This window comes from Nesoenas mayeri (assembly GCF_963082525.1).
Source record: "Nesoenas mayeri genome assembly, chromosome: 5".
Taxonomy (NCBI): domain Eukaryota; kingdom Metazoa; phylum Chordata; class Aves; order Columbiformes; family Columbidae; genus Nesoenas; species Nesoenas mayeri.
This window is the reverse complement of record NC_137548.1, coordinates 41,493,141-41,515,763: the sequence shown is the minus strand read 5'-3', so window position 1 is coordinate 41,515,763 and position 22,623 is coordinate 41,493,141. Positions and strand designations below refer to the sequence as shown.

The 22,623-nt window shown below is 39.9% G+C and overlaps 1 protein-coding gene across 3 annotated transcripts in view; it reads right to left on the bottom strand.

Moving 5' to 3' along the window:
* Positions 1 to 206: 206 nt before the first annotated feature.
* Positions 207 to 22,623, bottom strand: part of INO80 (INO80 complex ATPase subunit) — a 69,013-nt gene continuing 46,596 nt past the window's right edge. For 2 of the 3 annotated variants that reach the window (XM_080345801.1, XM_080345800.1), the window contains 10 exons: positions 16,931 to 17,058; positions 12,139 to 12,233; positions 9,562 to 9,634; positions 7,767 to 7,925; positions 6,327 to 6,429; positions 5,677 to 5,765; positions 5,043 to 5,198; positions 3,806 to 3,965; positions 2,802 to 3,020; positions 207 to 2,206 (listed from right to left, as the gene is read on the bottom strand). In XM_080345801.1, coding sequence (XP_080201927.1) covers positions 1,989 to 2,206; positions 2,802 to 3,020; positions 3,806 to 3,965; positions 5,043 to 5,198; positions 5,677 to 5,765; positions 6,327 to 6,429; positions 7,767 to 7,925; positions 9,562 to 9,634; positions 12,139 to 12,233; positions 16,931 to 17,058 — 1,400 coding nt within the window. In that variant the 3' untranslated portion in view covers positions 207 to 1,988. The remainder of the gene's footprint in view (positions 2,207 to 2,801; positions 3,021 to 3,805; positions 3,966 to 5,042; positions 5,199 to 5,676; positions 5,766 to 6,326; positions 6,430 to 7,766; positions 7,926 to 9,561; positions 9,635 to 12,138; positions 12,234 to 16,930; positions 17,059 to 22,623) is intronic. The other variant, XM_080345802.1, reaches the window with a different exon arrangement.

Genomic DNA, 22,623 nt, shown 5'->3' with positions numbered 1-22,623 from the left:
AGTGTACAGTGGAAACTGAAAAAGGTTACAAACATGATACCTGTCAGAGTGCAGACATTCTAGAGCATTACACTGAGCAGCACGTGTTTCTGGATGTGTTTCCAGATGCACTCCCTCCATGTTTCCTTTTATAATCCTCTCATTCATGCAGCTATTTGCATTAAAAACACAAAGACACTCATTTACATAAAATTATCTCACTCCATTTTATTTAAGATTTTCTTCTCCAGTTAGTAAAAGAAAGATGTGTCTCTCTTTATACATATGTACAAGTTCAGTTATAAAAATAGACAGCACATTCAAAGAGAAAAAAAGGCTTGGCATTTGTCTGATTCCCTCTAAATATCATATATACATGTGAATAGGAGGGGAAGGGGGAAGTCTTCATGAGTTAATTAAACACTACCTCCCCCTCAATTATCCCCTGCAAATCTGTTTAAAAATCAATCTAACTAAGCTCAGTTCTGCTATTTTCAGGTGTGCAAATTAGAGGCAGAGCCAACAGGAAGCACTTGCCCCACACTGTAGGACGCCAGGCAAAGGATGTGGGGTTGGAAAAAAATTATAGTAATAAAAAAAAGTCATCTTCTGCTGTCACAGCCCAGACCTGCAACTCAACTCGCTTCTCTCTCACGGGATGAAAGTGCCCCAGCAGAACAGCCTTTTAATTCAACGTGTCAGGCAGAAGAACTGCCCCACACCTGAATCTCAGTGCAATGCAGACAACGCTCACAGCAAAGCAAGGGGCTACGGGGGGGTTGTGCATTGAGAATGGGGAAGGAGGGACCAGAGACTGAGAACACAGATGGATGCTGGCAGCGCTGCCCTTACCAGCCTGACGGGACACGGCTACTGGGACCTGCACGGCGTGGTGTACTCAGCCACGCTCATACGTGTGACGGTCACAGAGGTGAAGAGAAAACACATTGGAAGAACAGTCAGCGGATGGCTGGGGTACGAGACAATTTTTTTCCCAGGATTCGGCTGGAAGGGGGAACGGCACAGTTCTCTCTGTCTCTCTCAGGACTGGTTTTCGTTGCTCTCCTCGCAGCGCTGCAAGCTGCAGAACCATGCTCTGCTGTGGCACAGGGAGAGGAGCAGCAGCACACTCTTCCTCGGCACTTCAGCTTCCCCTCTTCTTGAGATTTGTACAAATAGAGCCTCACTTTGTTTCTAAGCTTCTAAGAGTTTTGTGCATCTCAAAAGTGAGAGAAGTAATTCTGAACACAGCCAGTGTTCATGCTGATGGGAAGTCTGAAATGCAAACCAGACCACTGGCTTGCGGCTTCTTCCACTGCGTGAAGCAGGGGCAGCACTCCTGCTCTCACGAGGCCTGTCAGTGCTCTCTGTGTTCTGTGGCTCTGAACCTGTTCCTGACAGATGGTGCTGGAAACAGTCCATTCCCTGGAAACCACCTGAGATACCTTCCTTTGTGTTTCAAGCCTTTAGAGAACCCAGAGGCCCACATGAAAAGAATCCAAGATTTTTTTGATCACACAACATCTTCAGCTTAGCCCCCAATTACCCTGGCACGTACACTGACCAGCTGCCAGCATGGAAATGACATGGATCCTCCTGGGGTTCAGATACTGATTTCTTAGGATAAAACTAACGCTGGGTTCCACCTCAAGCTACAGGAGAGAAAGTACATGGGTGTGACTTCAAGCACACACAGGTGCAGGATATTGCATGGAGTAGCTGGATGCTTTCTTGGGAATCTCTGTCAGACGTGTCAATAGAACACAAACTGACACCCCCCCCCAGTTACCCCAGACTTCCGTCCCTCCTTCTCGCAGTGTCTGCAAAGACAGTTTTTTGGAATACACATAATCAAAGTGCTCACATAAACCACCCACTCCCATTGTGCTTTGATTTTCTGTTCACACTTGCTGGGCAGCAACAAGGCATGGTTTGCATGCCTTCAGCTGGCAGGGTGGTCTACTCTGAAAGCCAACGCGGTTCAGACAAGCTTTGGGGGTTCAAAATTACTACCGACCACCTGAGGTGTGGGCACCTTTGCTTTGCTTCCGAATTGGAGTCTCTGATATGAGACCGCTGGTCAGGTTTAAGCTTTTGGGGGTCCCACAAACACTGTTTCCTTTGCTCAAAGGGGAGCTCAAGGGAGAAGAGGCGCTTGAAGGTCCAAAATCTGCAAGTCCAGAAGGCCGAATAATTGCTGTTTGTAGAGGGCTACTTGCAGACATGCCTAGCAATGGAAAAGAGAAATCAAATGCCATATATTATTCCACTTGTGACTCTTCAACGACAAACAATATACCAACAATCAGTCCTAAGAGCACTCTGTATTCATGATTTATCGGAGTCTAATGGAGAGGGATGTCCCTAAGATACAAATCATCTTGCAGTTATGCCCTGGCCACCTTCAACTGGTGTAAAGCTGAAGCTCTATCACCATCAGTTTAGCAGATTTTGGAGCCTGATGCTGTAACTTAAATGTGACAGCAATACAGGAAAACCAAAGCCATGGGATAAACAACACTATCCAATTTGTCTGGACACCAAAACAAAAAACGAGCAAAAATACGTGGTATGGGACAATTCAGAGGGCAGATGAAACTTCTGCAGGACTAGCCTCTCAATGTCATTTGCGGTGCAACTGGCTGTCCTCTAACACTTTTACCATGTCACACTATTGCCTGGATCTCAGAATATAACAGACAAGCAATACCAAAAATACACCACATTTTTTCTATTTTTTGACAGGCTGTAAACAACAATCACCCAAACTCATGTGGCTGGTTCTGCTCCGGGTAGTCTGCTGCCTCCCCTTCCCCACATACCTTTAGAGACGTTGTACCCGTACGCTGCGTACGCTGCTGCTGAGGCTGCTGCTGCCCCTGCTTTGGCACCTGCCATCGCAGCGGCGCTTCCCGCTATTGATTTCCGGCTTCTGCCTTTCCCAGTGCCGCCTTTTGATCCACCGCCCGCACCTTTGGGACGACCCCGGCTTCGACCTGACTGGCCTCTCCCAGTGAGAGATGTATCTTGCATTGAAATACCTTAACGAAAAAGGAATGTTGAAACAATAACTGCTGTAGTATTTCTGGTGACTCACAGCATCATAACTACCTCCCATTTACATTACTACTGTTCCTATTAACTGATTCTGTTCATCTATATTAATGTGGACACTGCTGGCAAACAGTGAACCCATGAAAACAAATTATGTATACAAAACTTCACTCTTCATTAACCACAACTTATGAACTCCAACTACTTATTATTATGAATCCAATCCACATATAGGTGGAGGATTCTGGGTTCTGCTTCAAGATGAAGCGTTTTCTTACCTGAAGATAGCAAATGGAAGAAAATATCTATCTCTAAAGAAACTCATCAACAACTATAGCTCTACTTTTTTCAGTATAGAAAACCATGATAGTTAAAAACATTCACCATTATTTAAAATTTCAGCTGCTCCAATCATCCACAGGCAATACAGAAGTGTTTATTAGCCCAGCAGCAAATTCAAGGAAGAGCTTAGAGATTAAATGTTCTGTGGTTGTCTGTAATTTGGTAATATTCATATAACAGGAGGAGAGTCCTCTATAACACAGGAACAACAGACAAAACTTCGAAGAGTAACTAACACAGAAAAGAGGAAAAGTGTGGTGAATGAGACACTACGAACAGATTTCCTATCACATCCAAAGTAATTTCTCAATGAAAAGGCATTTTTGTCCCCCAAATCTCACCAACCATGCTGTTACTCCAAAAATGTACCACTTAGCCATACGAAGTCAATGTTTAATAGATGTTAGTAAGTCAAGGCAAAAGTACTGACCGTTGATGGTATCTGACACTGAGCCAGTAATGGAAGCAGGAGAGTTTGTTGCCCTTGACTGAGGTGCTGAAGAAGCTGGATCATCCACAATCACAAGCATATCACTGCTGCTCTCATCGGGAGGGATTGAGCCCATATGCAATTCACTGCTGATGGATATCTAAATGTGACAGACAACAAAGCCGTTAGCTTTTCAGGTTAGGAAAGGGACGGGTACAAACATTGTAAGCTCCTTAAAAGACATACAATCACAAGTGATTAATTAGTACTTGTTCTGTTCTCTCTCATTTTCTCTGTGTGAGACTAGCAGCAAGATACATAATGTGTCTAATCACAGCACATCCTCTATTTACACACTGAGCAGCAGTAAAGACCTCCAGGAGCTACTTAATTTCAATTAATGAAAATAGATGTTGAATTAAGAAGCAGGAGACTAATGGGCTCAGCAGAGACTTAAGAAAACTGCTGTCCAGCTGTGCATCTTCAACTGCATGACAGAAAACAGAACTCTTAACCTACTACTACTGGTAATAAAAATCTTTGTCAGTACAATACAACATAGAAATCTATAGAACAGAATATATTTGCTGCCAAAACTGGTTTGCAATTGTTTATAAAAATATGAAGGAAAATAAGATGTGTGCCACTGAGAACGTACAATTTAAATTCCAAAATAAAAAACATTCAGAATCAGAAGCAAGGAAGGAAGGAGGGAAGGATGTAGATGAGACTAGTGAGGAGTACTTGTAAAGAAACAATGTCGAGGAGCTAAGTGAGGGATACTGTTTGGTTCAGGAACTGAAAGATCCTGTTCTTGCTATGGAAGGTGTTGGTAGGGAAGAAGGCACATGGTTATAAATGTGAGCATGACAAAGGCAGGAAAAAGGGAGAAAAAAGTAGGAAGAAAATAAGTGGGACAGCAGGCAGGAATGGAAAAATTTCAGGGGCTGAAAGGGATGAGAGTCAGGGCATGAACTTGCTGTAAGTAAAGGGAGGCAGAGAGCAAATGAAGAGCGGAATAATGGAATGTCAAAGAACACAAGGAGCTGTGAGGCAGCTTATTAGCATCTGTTATGTTTTCAATAAATAATTTTAATTTCCATGGTTCACCTTTACAACATCTCACTTTCCCACAGACTCAAAGTTCGACACGAGCTATAATAACAGAAGGCAAGAATCCTACAGCATGTAAGGCTAGAACTGAAATAGTATATTCTGAAGCAGCAGCAAGTCTTACCTCACTGAAAGGGCTGGGCATGGCGGAGTCTACACTAATGAAAGAGTCGTCGCCATCAGCGGACAGGTTGGAGTTATCAGCTGAGGGGACAAATGGGATCACGAGGTTCATGCCCTCTTTCTTTCTCTTCCCATCCAATTCATCTTCTTTCTTCTTCTGAAATAAATAAAATAATACCATTCATTATTTTTTCTTCTAAAACATATAGCTTAGCTAGGAGTCAGTAACACTTCATTTACATTCCCTTTTCGTCCTTGCAGAACAAAATCTTCATTAAGTCACCATTTTATATCTCATAGAATGATCAGTTGATGATGTTGGGATTTTTTCAAGCTTAAGTCCTCAAATTGTTGCCTGTTGACTACTGATGATCTACAGTGTTGTTTGGGTATGCAGTACTTCCTTATTTTTCAAGTTGCTAATGATATTAAAATACAGATAACTACACATTACATATTTGTAATAATCCTCTTCTGTGTATGGAAGTGCCACAGACTGAGGTTCAATGCTGAAGAGAAGAAGGCTTTTCTCACTAGAATGCCTTTGCAAAAAATGTTTCCACACTATGTAATAGCGAGCCTGAAGCTCTTCCAGCTTTACTGCTGACACAGGCAACCTCTTTGCATCAAAGTACCTTTTCAGCATATTTTTCCCTTTTACGTTTACGTTCTTTCACACGATTTGTTTCTTCTTGCTGTCGCTTCTCTTCTTGACGCTGACGCACTGTTGGAAAAGAAACACAAAGTTGTCACCACTGGAAAGATGTTTCATATCCTTTTGTGAATCTTACAAAAAATTCTAGTTCTAACAGAACTGTGAAGAAAAGTCAAATGTATTAAAACTAAAATACTGAAAACACTATTGTATTAAAACTATTTGTATCTAAATTACTAAAAAGTCTTACAGTGAAATTCTTCTTTCAAGCAACATAAAAGTGTATAACTCTAATACAGGAAAAAAAAAGGTATGATGAAACACAGCATTTTTACTAAGACTTTCTTGTCATGACCGACATAATTCTTGTCATTCAGGAACAATGCAATGATCCTGAATGAGTGCCAATAAAAGCTTTATCACATCATTGTGTCTCTCTTGCACAACATCATCTTTCAGCTCAGCAATGATATGAAACCAGCTTGTACTAACAAGAGTCGGCAACACAAAAAGAGCCAGGAAACAGAAGTTGTTATCAGCAACACATGTGTTTGTAGAGATAAAAACACAGATTTCACAACCTAATGAAGTGGAACATGGGGAAAATGCTGCAACACGAATTTAACATACATTTCTTTTCCAGTTCCTCATCATCCAGGAGAAGGCTGACCACCTCTTTTGGCTTCAAGGTGTCAGGTTTGAAATTGCCACCTGAAATCACCATTCGTTGGATCTACAAGGGAAAAAACAAGACAGAAAAAATGAAGAAATTACTCAAAGCAGCCATGAACCATTTTCTCAATACCCGTCATTGAAAGCCAGCCAAAATAAGATGCCAGCGCATCTGTGTAAATCAGAATTGACTCAACTTCTCTGTCATACCAAAGTTAGTAGCGAAATTTCAGGGAGGATTTATTAAGAGTATAATATACGAGAAGCAACTGAGCTAGAAAGCAGGAAATTGTCAGCCCTTGTGCGAAGTTGCACTTCTTCTAAACCACCATGAAATAAACAACAAATGATAATAGTATTAATAGACTGCTGAATAAAAAAGAACAATATCACAGTACTCCTGTCAGGTATAAACCACCAGTCAAATTTTTCAAGTAATCTGCACAGAGGATCACGCAGATCACATTCTGAAAGGTCACAACATTTTTAGTCTCCTTGACTGAAAACTATATTTCCATATTGAGTCAGTGCGTCAGTTTAAGCAATTCACTCAACCTCTTACTGCAACTACATTAAAACAAGCAAAGACAGATACAAAAAACAACAAAGAAGTTGTAACTTAGCAAAAGAGAACAAGCTTTAGCATAAGCCCATTTCACAGATTTGGATCACTAGCAAAAACACTACACTTTATTTTCAAGTTGATATCAGGTGACTCCAGTGCAGTGTCCTGGAGAAAATGGGTAAGTTTCAATAAGGGAAATGTGAATACATTCAGCTGGAGATGCTTCAGTTGCTGCAGCACCACGATCAGCATCTAATTAGGACAAAAGCTAAAAGAAACCCTTAGTACACAAAACATCTGAATGCTGTATATAGTATACCTGCTGCTACCAAAGAAAGCGAATCTGCTTATTTTTTTCTTGCCAATAAAGTGTCATGAGGTTTGACGTTTCTAATACGCTTATTGCTTGATGCTACAGGACACTGAGCTCTTCTGGCAACCCTCACACCTCAAATCATTTTCACTTGATGACCGTCCAAACTTCTTTAAAATAAAATTCCACTGTGGTATAACAATATACATGAGAGGAGTCAGTAGCCCTGACACAGCAAAGACAGAAGCTCGAGTCTTAAAGAAGCCTGAGTAGTTTCACTGCATCATAAGAAACAGTTTTCACAAAGTCACAGTGTAAATATCAGCTTTTGGCTCGTTCTTATAATGCAGCTGTAACGCGGCTGTGTTAGGGACACAGATTTGTTTATCTGAACAAAGATATTCCCTTTTGTTTTCTCTTCTGTCTCCCTGCGGATACTTTTTCTTTCTTTACTCATTTGGATACGTCTTCTGGTACTGTTTCTGTCACTTCTTGTTCCAGGTGATTTCTTTATTCTCACCTCACTCTTTTCCTTAGCCCTTTGTAGGATGCGCTCCTCAATGGTGCCTTTACAGATCAACCGGTAGACAGTGACTTGTTTTGTCTGACCCAGCCTGTGTGCCCGGTCCATGGCTTGCTGGTCTACTGTTGGGTTCCAATCACTGTCATAGAAAATGACCTGCAAAAGAACACCGGAACAGAAAGGATTAAATAAAAACATACGTTTAGAGCACCTGGTGACTGAACAAACAAAAATCCAATACACTAATGAAAATTAAACTTCTGCTACACACCTCAGAGCTTTACTGCCCCACTGCAGGCTGTATTAACCCAGCTTTGCCCTATCTCATGAAGTCTTTTCTGCCACGCTTCAGATGAAATCAAACTAATTTACACCATGGATGTTTCAACTGCCACAGAATGTCTTTAATATCTTCTTCAACAAATTTGCTTCGGAGGCACAAAATTCCTAAGTTTGTTAGCTCATTAAATCACTGACATGTAATTAATCATAGGCTAAGCACATCATGAATGCATTTTAGTGTTACTTACCTTTAGAAGAAAAGGACCATCAAATTAGAGTTATCACACAAAAAGTAATACTCATCTTTTTTTTTTTTTTTTCAAAACTGGATAAAGACTAGTCTAATTGAACACTTCCAGTGCTTTTACTACAGAAAACTGAAACACCACATTATATTCATATTGCCTTATCATTCCAACAGTGCTTATGTAAAGTAGAAATATGAAACAAAACCATTGAAACAAATTTTAGACAACAAATTGTTCAGAAAGTTACAAAACCACAGAACAAAAAATGCTTAAGCAATGAGCCTGCAGGAGCCTGTGCTTCTGCCTGTTTATTTCCTCTGTTGAAGCAACTTCAATCAACAGAACTTTTCAACTCTGAATATCCTCCAGATACTCGCTTTCTTCTGATTTCTTTCAAGTAACAGCAAGATATGGGATATATATTTTTTTATTTCTGTACTATTTTTGATTCGGAGATCTTTGGTTTTGTGTGGCTAAGGATTACAGCCTGTCTGCACACAAGGTACTGGGTTAGAAGCACAAGAATAGCTGTTGTTGAAGAGATAAATGGTTCGGCTAGGTCAGTATTCCATCCCTGGTGATTAGTGGCAACTGCTCCAGAGTGCAAATCCTTGCAATTCACTTAAATCTGTATGTCTTTAAACCTTGGGTGAGTAGAGGGGAAGCCATTTATCCTTCCTGACTATCTGATATTCAACTATAAATGACTTTGAACTTTTAGAGGCATTGCTTCGTTCTTCTGTGCACAGAAAACAGGGTAACCTCTACCTGTCCTACTGATTCCTTTGCAGCTGAACCTCGAGAACGAACAGTCATATAGGAAACAGCATTCACTGTATGGAAGTGTCATTTGCACCTGTAGACCCCTTCAGGCATCCAACTCCTTTCTCGACTCTGGTACTAAAGTATGTGGGGAGAAGGAAGATATTTCCAACTGTGACCAAAAACTGTGTACCAAAAGTCCAACACTCTACAACTTCATAATCAAGATAACACTACCTTGTAAATAGGAACAAAGTAAACAAGGTTATGCAATTTCATTATGTGAATGGCAGTACCATGGCTAAGAGAGTGTCAATTTCACACAGAAAGACCAATTTTTCTACATAAATTGTGAGGCTGGGAGACAGGAAATGAGCAGCTTGGGAAAAACAGTGGTTGGAGGCATATGAGGCATAAAAAGCAATGAAACATTTATACTGAAAACTAAATACTAGTAAGTCAAGTTTTTATTCTGTATTACTTTACCAAACTTCACCTACCGTATCTGCAGCTGTAAGGTTAATGCCCAAGCCTCCAGCTCTTGTGCTTAACAGGAACACAAAAATATCATTCCTATAGAGGAAAGAGATTAAAACATCCTTATTTTGTGCATGGTTAACAAGAACCAACCACAGAAGTAGATATTTTTTTTGGACCCATACAACGTGATCAGGGCTACTTCTATTACTTGAACACTCCAGAACATTTTGTGCTGTTCATTCATGGTCAAGGAAAAAAAAATCAATGAATGAGTGAGAGAAGTTAATCTACAAATCAGGACTGTTGGAACACACAAACAGTCAGTGTGCAATAGCAGCTTATTAATCTCTATCAAAACAAACCAGGGTTTGTTTATCTTGCTCACATTAGAAATTAAGATTTCATATGGACAAAGAACAATTTATTGTTCCACAGAACTGATGCTAAAAAAATCTTGCCTTTAACAATGCTCAATTGATAAAGAAAGAAAAATAAATATTGAAACTGCGTACATGGAAGTTTTATTCAAAATTTGGTGCTTTGAATAGAGCAAATAAGGAGACAGGTCTGTAAGCAGGATGACCAAGAACTGATGAAAACTCAAGTAGTAACGCATGTGCTAGTACAACTCAACAAATGCGAAGAAATAGGGGGTTTGGAATCCATATCCTTGAAGGTCAAGTAGAACCGACTGTTTTGGCAGGACTCAAACTTTAAGACATTCACAAGTACCTGGCAATGCTGGGATCATAAAAACCAGACTCTCAAAGAACCCGTGCTGGTTCAAGACAAGACTTTCCCCCCCTCCCACTCCTAAAGAAATTGCCAATAGACAACAGAAATAATTATGAAAACTATGAATTAACATCAACAGAAAAAGGACCAAAACCTCTAAAATTAGAAACAGAAGGTTGGCAGTACAAAATCTAAGAGTGCAAAAATCCACCCCGAGCTATGGACAGCTGGGAGAAGCTGAAGCTGAGTTGTCAATCTCTAGACTTTATCTTGCAGGTAACAAAGCCAAAGAAGTCAACAGGTGCCTGTTTGCAATGCAGGTAAATCCTTGGCCAGGAAATATTTTCACTCTTGTAACTACAGTGGAACATGTGTATAGACAGTCACCTGAACATCCAGCTGTGAAATGCTTCTGGAAATGCCATATGGCAAGGAAAGAAAGTAGACAGTGCCACAGACTACAGGAACAAATTATGACTCCATAGCTATATATTTTCACCACCCTGCTAGGATATCCTGTAGGATAGTTTAGTCTCAGTCAGGCTTTTTTCCCTGGAAGTATTTCTTGTAAGTTAATAGTGTATAAGAGGAACTCAATCAACATTTTAATAGGAATTCTTGTTTAGACTGACTGACCTATATATTTCAAAGGGACTTCCTGCTAAAACGGTTATTTTTCTTCAGTTTTTCTATTAATTAATAAAAACAAATCCTGTTCATTAATAAAAACAAACTATTTCACTTCTTTTGGTTAAAGCACCTTATCGGAAGAACAGTAAGGATTCCGAGAGGACAACATAACCCGTAAGGAACCTGTTTCTGACACCTGGAAGTGGGCAGAAAGGTACTGCATGGTCATCTCACTTCAGGTATTTGCACATGTTCTTTTCAAGTTTATTGCTCTGAGGAGTTCACTAGAAGACTCATCATTGCAACACAGTCCTTCAGGTCTTTAAGCCTCATGAACCAGAAGCCTGAAAGGCTCCATATGGCTTCCCCTCCTGTCTTCAGCTATGATACCTTGGCACTGCTAACGCAAGGACTGTTCACTAGTCTAGAATGTTGCTTTCACCTCACAGAAAACAACCATCTATGAACCTGTCTCCTCAGAAAAGTGACATTCTTACATGCTCATGCCAATATCCAGGAACGATAACCTTACTGTGAACCAGCACACCAAACTGACATCATATCAAGCCATATCCCAAGATTAAAAGGAAATTTAATAACCACAAACTCAATCATTATAAATAATATACCCTAGTAGAGACAAACTTATACTAAAAGATATTAACTTACAATACGATCACATCCTCCCCTTTCCTAATGTGCTTGTAAAAATTGCAGAATCCATTTTGCTTTACTAAATGAAATGGGTTAGCATATCTTACTATCTAATTAAAACACTCATTTTATCACTTGTATGTTAGTTTAAGCTTTCTAGATAGAACATGCTTAGGTTGTTTGTTTTGCAGAAAACAAGGTCACTTGCAAAGCTCTAGCACATGCAAGATTTTGAATCTCATCTTCACAGTGTCAGTTGTCAGAGTATATAACAACCAATGAACACTTGCTGCCTTTCTACTGAGCTTCTTTATAAGCAAGTGTATTTGTAATGGCAAGAAGCACAATAGGTGGGCACACTAAAATTGCTTGCAATACTGTTTCACAGATGACAAATTCCTAAATACAACTGTGTTCAGTATCTACACCAGTAATTCCTGGTCAGTAAACCACCTAGAAATTGCTTCAGAGAAATAAGGTGCATTTCTATCAGGAATTTAAGATATTTCCATTACATCTTATACCAACTCTCTATGTACACAGAATTTAACACAGAAACACCTTGTAAAATGTATTACCTGTTCTGAAAATCTGCTACCATGTCCCTTCGTTCAGAAATCTTCGAAGAACCATCCAATCTCATGTAGGTATGCTTCCTATAAACCATGTATTCCTGCAAAGAACGCACATCAGAAAAATACAGTTGCTCTTGAAATTGTTCAATCTCGATTCTTCCAGAAAAAAACAATAAAAGCAGAATTGCTACTTACCAAAAGAAAAGCCCTAAATGTTATCGACAAATATGCTATAAGCAATCTTACGTAAGCAATACATTACAATAACAGAAATTCAGGAATTTAAGCTACTCAATCATATGTCAGGTTTTGCTTTTCATATAACAGATAAATGACAATGTCCGTTCAGAGCTGGGATGCATTTGCTGCACTGCAGACAGTGTTATGGTACATGCCTTTTTTTTCTATAAATAAATAGGTAAATCACTGAAATAGGAAGTTTGCTTTCACAAAGTCTAAATTTTTACTAAATCCTGAGCTTTCACTGTGAAAGCAAATCTTGCCTAACAAACCAGCTGTATCTGCTTCCTGTCAATTTTAAACCATTTGACTAGTGGTTTTTAAAACCTGGTACTGTACGCTGATGTCTGTTCAGGCTTTATCTCGCTCCTAAAGAGCCTGTGAATCTGACTGCGTACAAGAACACTTTGAACATTACCTTGGTGTGTCAGCCCACAGCTCATGACAAGCAACAGAACCGAAACCATTGCCTGGGACACAAATCAAATGGCATCAACCAGGAATGCTGCAGGCCAAGGCTTTTTACAATGAGCCATTTTCCAGGCATTAAGGTACTCAGCATTTTCTAATACCTGTGCAACTACCAATAGAAACTGAATTACATAGAAAGCTCTCCAGGCTTTACAGATGTCCATAGAGTTTCTCCGGAAAGATACCCCCTGATACTCTAACAATGTGATCCTTGGCTGACAAGATGCAAATCCTATGGGTTATACTTGTTAGACCTAACCCTACTGGTACACGTGTCTTTTTGAGATGCTGTGACTGTAAACGAAGACAGATGGTGCTTCAGCAGCAAGAACTATCGGATTCATCTTGCTCCAAGCTGCAGTGTTCAGCAGATACAGCACTGATGTGCTATGAGAAGACATGGCAGCGCTTGCACTCTACTGAACCGTCTGACAGCACCAAGCTCAGTTTTGCTTTTCACCTGCGCTTCAGGGCTCCTGCTCCTTTTTTCGTTCTGCTTTGCTAGCACAGATGAGGTGAAAGAGCTGCCATACTATAACGAACCTGGGAAAAAGATTGCTGTAGTGGAAAGAAGCTTCAACATATGGCAGATGAAAAATAAGCAAATAATGTGGAAATGGCCAAAGTGACACTTGGTCTACCTTCACAAAACAGAACTCAAGGCTAGTATGATTTGTGGAGTACAATAACAGAAGTTCAAAGCAGGGAACAGCTACTTCACACAGATACTCAAGCCCTAATTTACTATTGATTTATTCCATTTCTATGACAAGTTTCTGTCACCAACTAAGACCAGAGAGATACAGTTGTCAATTGGGCACTATATGACCTTTTCTCCAGAATTGAGCAATCCTTTTTCTATTATCACAAGAGCCTTTTCCTTCCATCTCTTTATTACTGTTGTTATCTGTCTTTATGATGACTCAACCTTTCAACACCTTGATTTAGTCTTCCCTCACCTCAGTATTGACCATCTCTTCACTAGTGTCCTCTAAACAAACTTCAGCATGAATAGAAAACAACTTCTTTCATTCCATCAGGTGCGGTGCACTTATCCTGACCCCAGACCTTAGACATTTCCACTAAGGCACAAATTACAAAAGAATAAACTATTTTACATCTGTAATACGGGCATTCATGGGTCGTTCCCCCCAGCCCTGCAAACTAGGTGAGTACACTGGCCTTCAGCTAATCATCTGATCCACACTCTGCTCAGCAGGTTCTGGTCTGCCTCCACCCACCTTCCTTTGGTCACAGTGTAACAGCGCTCATATGAAGCATCCTTTTTTTGTGAACTGTTTTTAACCAATATTTTTCCAAATATTAACATTACACTCTTTCAATTCAGTAAGAAAAAATAAATTGCAACTTATACTACACTTGTCAGCAGTTTAGTGCTTTGATCACTTGCAGAAAAGAAAAGAAAAGCACTCTGATGGCAAACAAACTATTTAATTGTGGAAGGTACTTTATGATGCTCATTTTTATAGTTCCCACAAGGAGTGATGGGGTCAGGGAAGCTTCATGGGGAGGCTTTAATCTCATATAGACTTATAGCAGACCTGCTTGAAAAATCTACCTGCCAATGTTCTTTAGTGTAAGGAGTCACCAAGCCACCAGAAGTATCAATCTAGGGAAAATAATGAAAGTGGCACTGGCAACAGAGCACCTGTGCAGGAAACAAGCAACACAGAATGACTCGAGTATGGCACTAATGCAGTGCCGTTAAAGTCAGAGCTCTTCTGGGCTTCGCCATTGATCCTTTCTCAAAAAACTATAATGTGTTTTCCGTTCATGTTATTTCATAGTCCAAATGGAGAACTCTTATGTTTTAACACAACTAGTAAGCTTTTGGTAGAATCTAACTAAGACATTTTACTTCATGCAGAATATATTTGACCCGCCATCACACAAACGCAATGTGATTCCCACTGAAATGAGGGACGATTACTCTTCCATATAGGAGAAGGCAATCACATCGAGAAAAACAAACGTGACAATCTTAAAAAGTATGAAATACATATCTACATGAAATAACAGTACTGAAATTATACTTTATCCCCTTCCGTTGAAAGAAGATAGTTTTCCTCTTTGCATTTATATGTGCCATTTTGTAACAGCTGAATTAAACAGCAGTTCTTTACCTCAGCAACATCAAACAAAAATGGTTTTGTAACTTTGTGAGCAATGTGTTTCGTGCTCTCTGCCCTGTGTAGATTAGGTTAGTATGATACCATAACAGTTACACTGACACAGTCAAAATACTGTGAAAAGAAACAGGACACCTGATGTTCTTTCATATTCAAGTAGGCAGAGGGGATGTATTTTGGTACCTCAGGTCAAAAAAAAAAATCTACTGATACACAACTTTTGCAAGGATTTTCTTACAAACTGAGTCCTTGCTTGATTTTCAGCTTGCTCAGCTCCAGGTTGTGTTACATGGGTGAGGAGAAGGATAAACAGAGGACTTGGTAGGTGGCTTATTTTGTAATAATAAAACCCAATAAGTAAAGTTGAGCATTTAGGAGGTGGAAGAGCAAAATGGTGTGCTCCCAAGCCTTCAGAATGGAATGCTAACAGAAAAGACAGAAGTACTGAGCACTCGACTTTAGGAACTTCATGGTGTAATGCAGGGTGTCAACAAACCTGCTCCATGTCTAATATTTGCCAAAAAAGCACCATAGGAAGCAATGCTGGGCAAAGAGCCAAAATACAGAATTGCAACCATGCAAATTCTGGTTTTCCTCATAGCAGCAAAAATAAAAATTCAGCTTGTGATCTGCAATTGAACTATTAACTGCTGACCTTAAAATGCACTTCTGTTCACACAGGGCTCATGATTCAGTCAGCTACTGATTCAGGCTTCTCACTTTTCCTCTTTATTGTGGAGACGACAGTATCCCACATCAAACACCTCTGAGAGAGCCCATGTACACCTAGGACTAATAGCTAAAGGATCACAGGATCTTGAGGTTTTAGCAGTACTGAAATTATACTGCCAAATGCAAATATTTTCCCACCTACTATCTATTCACAGTCAGAAAACTTTATCAGGGTTGCCTCTTTGAAACTAACATACATCAAATCTCCTATTTTCCTACTCAGAATTAGATAGTCGTAGAAGTTATTACTACCAATCCTTCACTGATAAGGGACAGAGGCATTGTGACAGAAGATACTCCTTTGTTCAGACCCAGACGAAAACTCAAATTTTGCTATCTTCAACAGAAGCCCAGAGAAATAAAAATATTTATTTCTAAGCATTACAAGTATTACCAATAGGAAACCACATTAATAGTTCTACTAATGTCTCTTCAGACCAGCTCTTTGGTGGCATGGTTGCTCATCAAATACTGATTTTTCTTTTCTTCTTCTGACGCAGACAGAATGTATTTAAATAACAAATAATGACTTAACTCCTAATTTCTTTCTCATCATATATGCCAGGCAACCTCTTATTATTAATGTCTACCAAGCTTCTGTACAGGAATAAGACGATAGAGGGAAACAGTAAGAGTCTGTGAAATTACAAGCAACATAAACCATGTAAAATTAATCACTGTTTTCTCTCTTTCTCCCAATAAAAAAGACACATGGGCACCAAATGAAAAGAGAAGGAAGTAGTTCAAAACCAGTAAAAAGGATAATTAAGACATGCAACCCCCTGCCACAGGGCATTGTAAATGACAAAAATTTACACAGACTCAAGATGCAACTGAACAATTTCACGGAAGAAGAAGCCATTGAGGATTCCTGAATCTACAGAATGCACATCTGGCTCAGACAGCCCTTGAGCTGAAAAACGCTGGACACTGAGACTAATTGCGAAATATCACTATTCTTGTACATTCTCCTCATACCATCTGCTGTTGTACACTGGTGGAAGCATGACACTAGGCTGGACCTTAATTCTAACTTGGTATGGCAGCTCTTACAATCTCATATTGATGCATTTACTGGGTAGCCTTCAGTATAATAATTTTATGTCAGGTTTGCTGCATCCAAATTATAGTATTTTCTCCAAAACATCATTGCAAAATCTGCATCTTCAGAATTTGTCTTCTGTAGGCTATAGATCTCCTACCTCCAGTAAGTCAATCATCCGTGTCATCTGGGAGTAGATGAGAACTCTGTGTCCTTGAGACTTCAGCCGTGTCAACAACAGATCAAGAGCATGAAGCTTCCCACTGTCAGTGATCAGACTCTCCTTGTCTGAAAAGAAATGGAAGAAAAGCAGGTAACTAATAAAGCTAAAACAGCTACATGCAACAAGTTGACTTCTAAGTTTTCTGAGCATTTCACTGCATTATAATCCCTAAAGTAACACGTGATGGAAGAAACTGCAACATCCCTTTAGACTGACACTTACAATGACACTGCACGGCTCACAATAACTTCTGTTTGCAGGGACAGGTGTATATGAGTATACCCAGTTTGCAAAATCTCATCCCAGATTGACCTCCCCACGAGTATGGACTCAGTCCTTTTTTGGACAGCCATTTCCCTTGTCTAAGGATTCGCTCTGGCCAGATCAACAACCACAACACGCCTTCGGAGCTGAACAAGCTTTACTCCACTTCACACATCAAAATGCTGTCCTCTGGACATTTGCTGCTATGCTTTAGACTTATCCTCCACAGATCTAGTTTCATGATCAAACCCCTCACCAACACAGAAACCGGGGAACTGTAAAATAACACTGCCATCTTTTTCTTCCCTGTCCTCTGCTCTTTTTTTTTGTTGTTGTTTAAGAAATGTTTCCAGATATCAATCTCTTAAGTCACTTCAGATTTTATACTTCACGTCCTCTGTATTTCGGCCATGCTCGTGAAGTATTTTTCAGGAAGGAGGCCTTCCTGTTTGTACATTCTGTACATAAACTTCAGTAAACAATACATTACTGTTGAAAGGATGAAGAGAAATTTTCTTCCAAAAATATTATCAGTTGGAAAGGCAACCGATGATTCTTTATTCTTTGAGATGTCTGAAATTAGGTTTACAGCCAAAATGGAAAGTTGACAACTGCAGATGGTGCAGGCTAGTACAGAACCCAAATATTTTTGACATGTCTAGCAGGTACCATTCTCTAATGTCTAGGAGGTAACACTTCCGCATGCTTCCCATGGAACAGAATGAATTAACTGACGGGCTGAAGAAAATCCAGCTTTCTGTAAGACAGTTAGCTGTCTTGCACAATATTCCAATTAAAAAGGAAAAGGTATACACTAAAATTAATTAATTCATCTGAGCACTATGCATTTTAATACAGCTAAACCCAAGTTCATACTAGTGGAACAGAAGATTGCAGATCACAAAACGGTGCTTCTAAAAAGATCTTATAAGCATGGCAGGCAACACAGTCCATGAGTGCCCAAGTGCAGAGATGTGGCAGAAAGGGCCAAGTTTGATTCTTGCACATGCAGCCAGCGGTTTACTGAGAAAAGAAAGAATGTGGCTATTCTTCCATACTTAATTTAAAAGATCATTGTGAAATAACATGCCTGGGTTTAGTACATCTTTCAGAAGGGCTGTAGAAAACAGAAAGTGTTCAGGAAAAATCTCCAAGATTTTAGTGTGTTAAAAAACTTCTCCTGCAGAGAGGAAATGCAGAAACTTGATGCATTTCCATTTTTCAAAGAGCAACTGGCACTACTCAAGATTCTTCTTTTGGACAAAGGTTTTTAAGAACAGAAGAGAACTTCATACTAGCAGAGAAAGGCACAGTATCCAGTGAGTTGTTAAATTGTAAAAGCAAGGCACGCTTCCCTCTCACCCTTCCAACAGTGAGGAAAAACTATCCAGAAACACTTTTATCCAGAAACATGGGGGATTATTCATCACTTTAGTATTTCTATCAAAATCTCTTTCAAAAAATCCTTTAGCTTAAATATAAATAATGGACTTGATGCAGGAATTAGTGAGATCTACATTAGGACATCAGAAGATGCAACCAACAGTTCTGTCTTCTGTAATCCAAAAAACTGTCGGTTGTCAATATTGATTAAAATTATTAGTTATTATATTTGGACTTCAAGCCAATGCTGCGAACACACTCTCTTCTGGAAAGTTTAGAGCCACGCTCCTGCAATGCACCAGCCCAGAATCCAAGACAAGAGAGCTCTGCTCGTTCTTGCTTCTCTGCCTATCCAGACAGTCACTGTTTTTCTCCAGCTTCCTGTCCCTTTTGATGGTCATCTTGTTGCTTTGCCAGGAGCAAGTGCCACATTATTGCTTGAATCATTAGCAACTACCTTAGGGAACCTGTCAACTAGAGAGCCAAGCCAAGGAGATACTGTAAGGAAAACTCGGGAACACAGCTCGGGCTGGTGTTTTTTCTAAGTGCAACATAATATATAATGACACATCTCTAGAACAGAACTCAATTACATACAAATAGTTTATAATTTCATGCATTCTTCCAAGGAAAACCAAAAACTTTGGAAAACGAAACCCTGAACTTAGGAAATTAGGTAAAAATGGAAATGACTTATGGTTGTGTGGTTTTAAAATACATCTATGTAGGCCAAAAACTTTGCATAGTAGGAATGCTTACTCTTTTAAAAAATGTTATTATTTCCTTTAAATTCACACAGCCATGACATTCTGCTTTTATTCTAATTGGTCAGTTCGCTATTTCAGAATGAACTAAGTGAACAAACACGAGGAACCTAGATATGCATAACAAAATAATATGATTGTTATCCAAAAGCCACGTGACTGGAAGGAAGCGGAGAGAAAAAACAGGGTCTCTTCAAAAGCCAGTCTTGACTGACTCAGATTCAAAGAAAGGCCATGAAGCTGGTGAGGGGTCTGGAGCACAAGGCTGATGAGGAGTGGCTGAGGGAACTGGGGCTGTTTGGCCTGGAGAAAAGGAGGCTGAGGGGAGACCTTATCGCTGTCTACAACTACCTGAAAGGAGGTTGTAGCATGGAGGGTGTTGGTCTCTTCTCCCAGGTAGCAGGTGACAGGACAAGAGGAAATGGCCTCAAGTTGTGCCAGGGGAGGTTTAGATTGGATATTAGGAAAAATTTGTTCATGGAAAGGATTGTCAGGCATTGAAAGAGGCTGCCCACGGGAGTGGTGGAGTCACCATCCCTGGAGGTTTTTAAGATGTGTACATGAGGTTCTTAGGGATGTGGTTTAGAGGTAGACTTGGCAGTGCTAGATCAGTGGTTGAATTTAATGACCTTAAAGGTCTTTTCCAACCAAAAAGATTCTACAAATAGAAAGTTTCCAAAAACAAAATGCTACCGTTTTTCTCATACAGGCATGAATAGGTAAAATAAGTTTTGGTAACTGGAAATGATGCGCATCCTTTGCTGCTGGTTCCTTAGGTCACCATTGTGTAAGCTACTACTTTAAAATAGCGATAGAATGCAAATTATAAGTAAAGAACTTATTTGCAGATGGTCTTGAGAAATGAGAATAAGAAAAAGTTGCCTGAAAACTTAGCAACTTGTTAATTTGTCCAATATCTCAGCATCAGAACAGAATGCACTGCTGAGAAAGTTGGGGTTTTTTAGGAAAGAAAAACAGAACTAGCAAAAAAAGATCTATCTTCTCTGGAAGAGAAAGCTATTCAACTTTAACCTGGCATCTTTAAGGATGCTATCTTGATATCATTGTGTCTACCAAGATCAAATATATTTTTGCATGCTTGAAGTCTGCCACCTAGTGCTTCAAAGGACAAATTCTGGAAAGTGGTAACAGAAAATGCAGTTTTCTATCCATGCCACCTTCAAAAAACACCACAATTATTCAAAAGAGAAAAAACAAAGTCTTCCACCTCTAGTTTCTCTCACTTCTGTTTCTCAGTCCGTTTCACTTTGAGAGCAGAAAAAGGCAGTTTGTTTATTTTAAAATGGGATTTCCAAAATACGTACATTTTGTATTTTTAATGATTGGTGAAAACTTCCAATGACAATATCTTTGGAATTTTTTTTTAATAGCATCAAAGGAACTTTTTTAAAGCCAATCAGGAGATAGCAGTCCTCGCCTGCAAGTCAAAAAATTCCCCTTAGGATGCAATTTTTGGGTTCTTCAGCACTGTACGAAATAAACAAGAAAAAAGAACCAGACCAAATATAATGTAACTGCAAAATCCTATTGTATGGCTTATGGATTTCAGTCTGAAAAAAAAAAAAAGTCTCTGCCTCCTGCCACGCAGGCATATGGACATAAATTACCTACAGGGGATACAGTGGGATCCTACGGCCTGGGAAGAATAGTTGCAAATAATCATGACTCAAAATAACCCCAGTCAGGAGCTCTGGCTGATGACGGTAGCTGGGCTCACCGCTCTCTGGAGAATGAGAAAAAGTGCCTCTGGACATGCAAAAAGCAGAGAAAAGAGAGATAAAGTGTGGGTTCGAGTTGACACCCCTGGTTCCCCTCCCGACAGTCTGCACGGCACAATGGGGTCAGTGAGGAGCTAGCTGGCTCTCACAGTAAACAGCCAGCGAGGCCGGTGCTTTTTATCGATGCTGAAAGGACTCAGACACTTCCTGCCATTTAATCCAGGACCATTTTTCTTTCAAAGAACAGGAAAAGCCTCAAGAGATTCCCACAGTGATCGCAGCTGAGCCTACTGCTAGGGCACTGGGAACACTGAGTCTGGGAAAGGACAGACCAGGGTGAGGAGGGAGAGGGATCCCCTTTTCTTCTCATCACCTATTTACTGCAGACCTTCACACCTACTGTTTATTCCATTTGACACTTGCTAAACTTCAGCCTTGCAAATGGCTCCTTTGGCTTGTCAGTCACTTTCTGCAACACGCCATACCTGCTCCTGCATATATGAACACAGCTGGCCTGTTGTGGCACATGCCCTCGCCTCTTAGAATAAGTTCAGGTTAGAATGCTACTTTTCACCTAATTAAAACACGTATGTATGAAACTATTCTTTCTTTAATCCCCTTTTAGCTCCAACGCCTCCTAAATTAAGCCAGCTTTACGTAACGCCCTGCACTCATCCCAATCACCTTCTCAAGCAAATTCTTTGTTGTACTTTGACAACAATTTGCCTAACCTTACACCTATTCCCTCACTCCTGTAAGCTTCTTGTACCCCATCTTTACTCCTCTACAAATTTTTATTGATAACAAAGTCATCAGCTTAAAATGGAAGTATTTTCAAGAGAATGCAGACCTCTCCGTGTTCTACCTCAACTACTTCATTTCTCTGCCCATGCCTTCTACCTTCATTTATCCCTTCACTATTTCCCTCATTTCTGCTACAGCGATTCATTTTCTGTTTCCAAATAATTAATAAACAATTCAATGAGTGCCTGAAGAAACAATAAAAATCACCATCTGTCACTGAACATAAATCTAGTGCAAGCTCATGAAAAATGTTTCCTCCGTTACATAGGTACAAACGTGCATGTGCTTCAAATGACTCCAAGTACTTATGAGGAACTTCTTAAACCGGACTGTAGCAAGCAAAAGGCCATTTTCCTTTTACTGACTAACTTCCCCTGCCAAACATCCTTGACCCAAAAGGGTCTGGGAATAAGTTAGCATCTGGCAGTGTAAGCTGTTTTTCCTTTTGGCTATCTCTCAGATCTCTGGTACTTTCTGCAGAACTCTGTTCACTGCTCAGGACCATCTTCTGACAGCTAGAGTGTGCCTGGCCCAGGAAAGTCACTGCAAATTGGCAATCAAATTCTAGCAGATCTTGGATAACTTTAGCTTAAGTCCAGGAAAAAATTAAACGCATTTATTTTACTAGTACACTGGTACTGCCTTCTCACTTTACCAGGAAATATGAACAAGTCTT